This window comes from Juglans regia, chromosome 12, assembly GCF_001411555.2.
Source record: "Juglans regia cultivar Chandler chromosome 12, Walnut 2.0, whole genome shotgun sequence".
Taxonomy (NCBI): domain Eukaryota; kingdom Viridiplantae; phylum Streptophyta; class Magnoliopsida; order Fagales; family Juglandaceae; genus Juglans; species Juglans regia.
Window position 1 is genome coordinate 22,836,481 of NC_049912.1, and position 8,655 is coordinate 22,845,135.

At 30.6% G+C, this 8,655-nt stretch overlaps 1 protein-coding gene across 1 annotated transcript; it reads left to right on the forward strand.

Moving 5' to 3' along the window:
- Positions 1–2,051: 2,051 nt before the first annotated feature.
- Positions 2,052–3,734, forward strand: LOC108980790 (endochitinase EP3-like). Its single transcript, XM_018951800.2, has 2 exons — positions 2,052–2,594; positions 3,123–3,734. The coding sequence occupies exons 1-2, from the start codon at positions 2,186–2,188 to the stop codon at positions 3,527–3,529; spliced, it is 816 nt and encodes a 271-aa protein (XP_018807345.1). The 5' UTR covers positions 2,052–2,185; the 3' UTR covers positions 3,530–3,734.
- Positions 3,735–8,655: the final 4,921 nt, after the last annotated feature.

The following is an 8,655-nucleotide window of genomic DNA, read 5'->3' on the forward strand; positions in this document are numbered from 1 at the left end:
ACTAGTCGATTTAGGCGTTGATGGAGGACTAGGAGGGTTGCCATTGATATTAGCAATGCTAAATTTACAATAGTAATTTGATACGTGATATTTACTTTACGATAAATATATTTATATCAATTTGTGAATTTACTATTATGAGATTTTTTAAGTGAATTAAACATTTATATAAATATATTATAGTAGTAACTTCAAAATTTGGGTAAGGAGGCTAGCTAGCTAGTCTTTCTATTTTGGCTAGGCCAATATTAGTCGAAATAATGCACTCAACAGAGACGGCCTGCATATATGGCTCAAATGCATTCTTTTCCTAATTACATATAATTAATCCAAGACGATCGAGGACATAAAGAGGAAGTTTTATCTAAATTTTAACCAAGGAATTCATTTTAATTAGGCTTTTAGCTTACCTAATGTCAATTCCCTAAACGTTAAAGCATGACTAGCTAGTAATTAATTGGTTGGGTAGAAAGTTGAAACCAATCGAAACTCTTGACTTTTGAGGGGGCGGCTGGAAAGAGAGAAGAAATCAGTAATGCATGGAGGAGCTGGATGTGTGGGACTGAGGAAGGCCACGACTTCTTGTGAAAAACTTAAAAAAGATGCAAATACGTTTTGGGGCATCGAGTACTAAATTAATTAGGATCGAATTACTATGGTAATTAATTATTAGAAGGTAATTAGGTACAATCATCGATGTGACCCTTCGAAAATGGACCACTTCAACTGATTACGACTTGGTAATTTGGGACTTGAATATATAATAACAACATTAAAAGTTCTAATTTTTAAATTTATTTATATATATTTTTAAGCATACGTATGAGTAATAATATACCAATATTTTTTATAACCACTTTTTAAAATGAAGGTGTGTATATATATATATATATATATAATAACTTTATTTTTGTACGTTATTAATTAGGGGTGGCAATTTGTATTTTCGGATCTTGTTCATATCAAGTCATGGACATTTAGCTATATAGTAATTAATCAATCCGAACATAACCTGTTAAGCTAAACATGCCAAACATGTTAAACCCTAATTCGATCCATTTAAATAACGGGTCATGTCGTGTCACTTTTTTTGGCCGTTTAATAATTAAGAAAAATTCTATACACCATACTACTAGTAGTAGTACTATTACTCAATAATTAATTAGAAATAACTCGACACGACACGACTCATTTTAACTCGTTTCATGTAAATGAGTTGAACTAACATGCATAACCCATTTGACATGATTAACATAATTCACATACAATTTAAAATCTATATTTATTAGTAGCCACAATATCTAAAAAATAATAATAAGACTACTTACTAACAAAAAATATCAATATTTGTCAAATTTTAACTTATAATAAAATCAATATTACAACCTTACAATAACAAATATAAACATATGTTCATAATTATAATCCCAACAATAAAAATATAAGCATGTTGAAAAATAATAATATTACAATTCAACAATAATAAAATTATAATTTTGAAGTAAATTTAAATGGGTTATTATGGGTTGATTTTGGGTTAATTAAGCGAGTTGATCCGTTATATTTTACCTGTTGATTAATCGTGACTTAACGGATCGGTCCGTTTTGATCCAAACCCATTTTTATCAAACACAAACTAACTAATTTTATGTTGTATTTGTGTTGGATTTGTTGTGTCACATATTATATACTACCCATGTATTATTAAGTTATAAAAATATATGTCATTTAAAACATAGTTGTATAGATAGTTATAAAAAGGGTTGGATCTATACGTAGTTTTCGATACATATTATATAGATGTTTGACTATTCATGCATCTAATTGCATATATATATATATATATATATAGATGGGTACGAAACTTACTTTTAATTAAGGGATTGGCGAAATATTTGTTCACAAGATTATGATTCAACAAATTAAATTACGGCCTAACTGTTATAGTTCTATATGATCAATCAGTCAAAGTCCAGCAACAAGACTCATATCATACACGCCTTCTGGTAGTCAGCACGATATCATTGAATTGATCAAACTATCTAAGCTACAGGGTTTACCGATCAACTTGCTGCATTCAAGCTAGCTAGCTGCACTACTACTATCTATAAATACCAAACAAGTACTTCCCATTTCAGCCCACACAATCAGCTTGTTCAATATTCTTCTTTCTAACCTTCCCCAGATGGCTGTACTCAACTTGAAAAAGAATCTACTAATCCTCGTTCTAGTTGTAATCTTAGCAGGAGCACTTGTCCCCGGCAATGTGAAGGGTCAAAACTGTGGTTGCCAAGCTAATGAATGTTGCAGCCAGTATGGCTATTGTGGCACCAGCAACGACTACTGTGGCCCGGGGTGCCAAGAAGGCCCTTGCACTAGTACTGGTGGTGGTTCGGTGGCCGATATTGTGACGGAAGATTTCTTTAATGGGATACTGAATCAGGCGAGTGGAGATTGTCCAGGAAAGAGCTTCTACACAAGAGCAGCATTCCTTAGTGCTCTTAGCTCGTATAATCAATTCGGGTCTGGTTCTGCTGACGAGTCCAAGCGTGAGGTTGCTGCTTTCTTTGCTAATGTTGCACATGAGACAGGATGTAAGATCCTACTCTCTCTCTCTCTCTCTCTCCATATATATATATATATATGTATGTATATCTCTGTGACTTTTTATTATGAGTTGGATATCATGATGATCAGTACTACATATAAATAATACAACCTTATGCACCAAAAACAACCGCATGCATGATATCCGATTGATATTTGATGTCATGATCATTTGGAGCAACTAACTTATTATAATTAACATAATATAGCATATATAATTTTACATTTATATATGTTTTTTTCTTAAATTTTAATGAAAACACTAACTTTCTAAGCATGAATTCACAAAATATTTAAATGGGAAGTGTATGATCTTTTGCTCACATACATATATAATCATTAATCATAGATCATATATATATATATATATATATATATACAGGTTAATTTGTAGCATATATTCTTGTCCATTACTAGGGGTATTATATATATAATATGTATATATATTAGATTTTAATTAGAAAATATATTCACAGCCTGAAATTAAATTAAGCAAATTGTTTATATTTGGGCAGCTTTGTGCTACATAGAAGAGATAAACGGTGCTTCGCAAGACTACTGTGATGAGACCAATACACAGTATCCATGCAACCCTGATAAGAAATACTATGGTCGTGGACCACTTCAGTTAACTTGGAATTACAACTATGGAGCTGCTGGAAATAGTATTGGATTTGATGGATTAAACTCCCCTGAAACTGTAGCCACAGACCCTGTTATTTCATTTAAGACAGCCTTATGGTTTTGGATGACCAATGTTCACCAAGTACTAAACCAAGGGTTTGGTGCAACCATTCGAGCCATTAACGGTGCAATTGAATGCAATGGTGGGAACTCCGGTGCTGTCCAATCTCGTATCCAATATTACACTCAATATTGCAATCAACTCGGTGTTGCTCCCGGTGATAATCTCAGTTGCTAGCCGGATCGAGCTGGATCATGATGTCTGCGTCTCGATCGATCGATCTTTTCTGGGATATCATGTACTGATCTAGCTTGCTTAATAATTAATTAATGAGCTAGTAAACTTAAATAATGTATACAATAAAATGAAATAAAGAGTGCCAACTAGTTAAGTTGGCAAAATAATCAATTAAAGAATATTATTATTATTATTATTGTTATTATTTTGCTTCAATTAATATTTAATTCCACGGCATTTGTTAGTCTTAATTTTATGGTCATGATCATAAATAAGGAATTAGACATTGAAAAATCCACTGTCGATCACCCAATTAATGTCGCAAACCAGTTGGTTTCAATAATCGATTGAGAATATATACTAAAATGCAGGTTATTAAATAATCTCAAATTAACTACGAAAATTAAATACCCTTAGTACCATCACTACAAATATTACAAGCTCCAATTTACTATTGGTAGCACATATGCAGAACTTAAGCCTGTGTCCAATCGATAATGCCATACATATTCTTGTAGTATGCAGTCTCTACGTATTTTTTTTTTTTTTTAAAATAGAAGTTACAATTAAAAAATAATATTTTCATGTAGATCACAAATTTATTCATTTCATTCTACAAAAGCTGCACATTCTAAAATTATAAATATCATTTCATTATGCACAGTCCATATCCCATACGTGAGGAGAAGATCGGGCTTAGATTGACCAAGCTCATTACAACCCATGGAAGGTCCTGCATGGGCTCGGAGAGGTTAGACATTTAGAAATCAATTCTCTGTTTTTATTTTTCTTTCTTTTTTTTTTAAAGCGACATGAACCTTTCTAGTTTCTATTACTGGATTTGATCAGGTCAATTGAGATTACAGCTGGTCAGTATAACAACAACAATAACGACTTTTGTTTTAAGTTTTTTGTTTTTTGGTCTTCTGTTTTGAGCAGGTACGTAGTAATTAACCTTTAATGGTTTGATTCACATTCCATAGGAAGTCGGCAATATTTTGTCTTCGACAATATTTTTCATGCTATGAATATACTTGTGAAACTAACATAGTTTTGAACAGAATGATTCAACTCCTAATTGAGGTTTTTTTATATTAGATACGTAATGGTTACCCCTCGAATCGGGGGTGGGGTCGTGTAGCACCGACCGTCTCACTTTTACATATATTTAAGTTCAGTAATGTTATACACCACACTCTCATCCTATTTTGATCATAATAAATAGTATGTAGCATATTCATCAATATTAAATGATAAAGAAACATGCAATAAATAATTATTTAATTATAATAAATATGTCACATCACACTTAATAGAATGAAAGTAAGATGATAGTATGATGTGTAAAATTTTTCAATCAAGTCGAAATTGTCAAATTAGAATCAAGCAGGTTCGGATCAGATCAGTTGAACAATAATGTACTGTACGTTATATATAATTAGGCACTATCACACAAAACCGTATATAATATAATATATATATATATATATTTAACGGAAAAGGCCCACCTAAACTCTGATCCTATCGTTATGTAATTGGCAGAATCGGAGATCAAGTCGCATCCTAGCTAGCTAATTAAAAAATATTTAAGGATTGAAGATATCTGTCATTTTTATAATGTACTGAATTAAGCCCATAGCTTTCATGGCTTTTATTCAATGGAAAACATAAAGATTATTATAATTTTTCCTAATTCCCGTGTTATTTAGTGCATGGACGACATGATCATGAGTACTACTTTTGCCTACACCTAGTTAGCCTCGTTCTTGAAAAGCTAATAATTAAATCCATTAACCAGCAATATCTCTATAGAACATTATTATAATATGGCTATATATAAATATATATACTATTGCAGGAGTAAATCGTAAAACACGTTTGTCTATATAGGTAAAATGGTTATTTTAAAAAAATAATATGCTTTTCATCAAAAATTGACCTCAATCAATAATTTAATGCGTATGAAAAAAATGTAAATTCTAAAAATTATTTTTGGATAATAATAGTTAAGTGGAGTATAATAATTACATGTTTGAATAGATTAAAAAACAAAAACATTAGTTCAAACATCAACATAGTCTAATACATATTTATCATATTGATAGTTTTAGGAAACTGTTTAGGTACAAGTCTAATAGAAAACATTAGTTCAAAATGTGGCTTCTTTGGTTTTTCGACTATGATTCGTCATTTTGAGTCATTTTGTATGTGATCAATTGAGATGACATCAGAGTTTTTGTGATGTTGCTGGTTGAATCGATCAGGCTCTGCAACAATCTGAATCATCCACTCTTTTTGTGAAGCTTATATTATAACATTCTTTACATATGGCAAATGCTCCTGCATAATAAATATGTAATAGCTTTGCATGATTAATAAAAACCTAAAGAACTTATTTGCACGGATTAATGTCCTTTCTCATTGATTCAAGTGCAGAAGAGATAGAGTGCAAAACCTGTGTTCTTACATTCAATGAAAAATTTTCAGTAAACTTAAAATCAATTGACATATCTTGTTCAAAATATTCTCAAAACTCTCTCGGATTTGTTGGATTGTAATAAATCAATATTGTTGCAAATAACCATCTTAAACTGAACGGTATTTGATATAAAGATGCTTCATATAAACAATCTTCTAAACTACTATCTCTCCCTAACAAACCATGCATAGTAGCTACTTAATAAAATGTTAGAACCACAACGTCATCAACTATCCTACGATCATCAAATGACAAATGACCTCTTATATGATAATGCAATATTCGTAGATCCTCTTATTTTCAAACGGATTTATTGTAACAATTCGAACTAATAGAACTTTTTTTTCGAGGAGTCCACATTTTGTATTGTTGGCTCCAAACATAAAATTTTGAAAATTCTATGTACAACAATCTTCTAGCATTCTCATCTACTCGATTTGTTGCGAAGAATTCTGATAACATCAGTTTTGCAGACAAATCAGAGTTGAGAACATGGATTAAGTTTTCATATGCCTGAAAATGCATTTGGTGTTAATCCTCAAGATGTAAATGTAAGGTATAGACTGTTGGGTACATTTCATTAACAATAAAGTCATAAATTCTTCACATAGCTCCAGGTGGAGCAATCCATTGGGCCAATTAAAATTGTTTAATTTCATCAATTTGTTGCTTGCTTTGTTTAGAAACCAAATTAAAAGCAACAAGATCATAGCCTTTGTAAATATACTTATAAAGATATTTGACTGCCTTTATTGTAGAACAAATCTTCACATTAATATGACAGTCAAATGTTGCAACCAAATAAGGATTATATAAAACAACCCAACATTTATCCAAATTATGGCCTCTAACCTTAACAGTAATTCCATTGTCAGAACGGTTATATACTGTAAAATAGTCATTTTCAACAGTTATATTTGATGAAAAGTTCTTTAGATGATGGTTTTTGAAACTACCATTTGTTTCTATGCATACATTTGTCGGATTCAACATGTCACACGGTCTATGCATGATATGCCTAAGAATGACACTATACAAATACAAATTCTTATTTCTATCAGGTATTTTTACTGATACAATCTCGTCAAAAGATTCAGGGACATAGAGTTTCTAATCCCTCTGATAATTAAAAAATGTGGATGCAGAAACCTTCTTTTTTGGTGTTCAATAACATAGACATATGATGAAACTTTTTCAAATATTTCCCGCTTGAATAATTGATCCTTTAACTCCTCTAATTTTGCACGAAAAATTCAAGAAATCAAATCAGGATATTTTGTGTCTCTTCATGCGGCATCAATTCATTAAAAATTTATTCCTAGTTTGGATTGCATGTCATTGTCAAGAAACTGTCTAGTTTATCATAACGCTGAACTAAAGTCATTGCTTCCACATATCTTGTTCACGTGTCTCTTGGACCCCCAATAAAAGATGAAGGCAGAATAATGCATTTTCTAATCTTAGAAGCATTAGTTTCTTCAAGCGTGATGCTATCAGCAATACCTTGATATAATTTGGATCAAATATGTTGTTGTTTATTACGAAAATAATTCAACATTGATGTCTGAATCTTAACATATATATCAACCACAAATTGTTGGAACAAACGACCAGACAAAAAAGAATAGATCTGACATTTTATTTGATTTGCAACTTGTAACAATAATATTCATAGTACAAAAAAATTAAATATTTTTTTTATTCAATGCTACAAAAGTTGAAGAAAAAAATATTACAAAATTACATGCCTAATAGCTTAATACCAAATGGCAACATTAAAAATTTGCTCTAACCTTGCTATTCTTTTCTGAGTGGCAATAATTTATAGATCCATTTTGCTTGAATCAAAAATGAGATTTTCTAATTCATGCAAGAAGAATGGCCATCTAAATGGGCTAAATTGCTGATTTAGTGAAAGATCTGTCCTTGAGGTTGAACTGTATAAATTCCTTTATTCCTTGTGCAAAGCTCTCTATCAAATTTAACTCTTAAAAATGTAAAAGTGAACTTGTTATTATACATTCGAACATAAGTCTTAAAATGCACAGATTTAGTTGTGTTGGAAGTAAATAGATTATAAAATTGATCAGAAATATCATTTGTGACCAAAGAAATTGTCTCATCAGCATAACAAAACATGTTTGTTTCATGATAAAATGCTACAAAGCATCCAACAAAGCATTTTAAATGCTACAAACAAATTCATTGAATCCTACGCTGAACAATACATAATATCTAATTACTGATATTCTAAATAAACAACGAATTAAACAAAAAACAAAACAAAGTAACACAACAAAGGAAAAATGCCCATGAAAAAAGAACTTATAAAAACCATAAATCCATATCATATATCAAAATTGATAAATTGAATATCTGTTAAAATAAATCAATTCTTCAAAGCAAGTCCCCACAAAAAATTACAAACAAAAAGCATCACAACAAATTTGTATCGATTTGATTTTTTAAGTTCCGATATTTTTTTTTCTCAATGGAATATATAATATAAAAGGGAGGTACTTACAGTTTTTAAAATCAAAAGTGAAGAATCTTTTCTATGTTTAGATCTCTTGATACGGACAATAATTCCTATTTGAATACAAAAGTCATTGTAAGTTTTTTTTTTCATAACAAAAATTTATATAAA

Excerpts from the sequence above, each read along its gene's own strand:
- LOC108980790 (XM_018951800.2), top strand. The coding sequence starts at position 2,186 with ATGGCTGTACTCAACTTGAAAAAGAATCTACTAATCCTCGTTCTAGTT. Across the intron at positions 2,595-3,122 it reads TGTTGCACATGAGACAGGAT|CTTTGTGCTACATAGAAGAG; the intron begins GTAAGATCCTAC and ends ATATTTGGGCAG.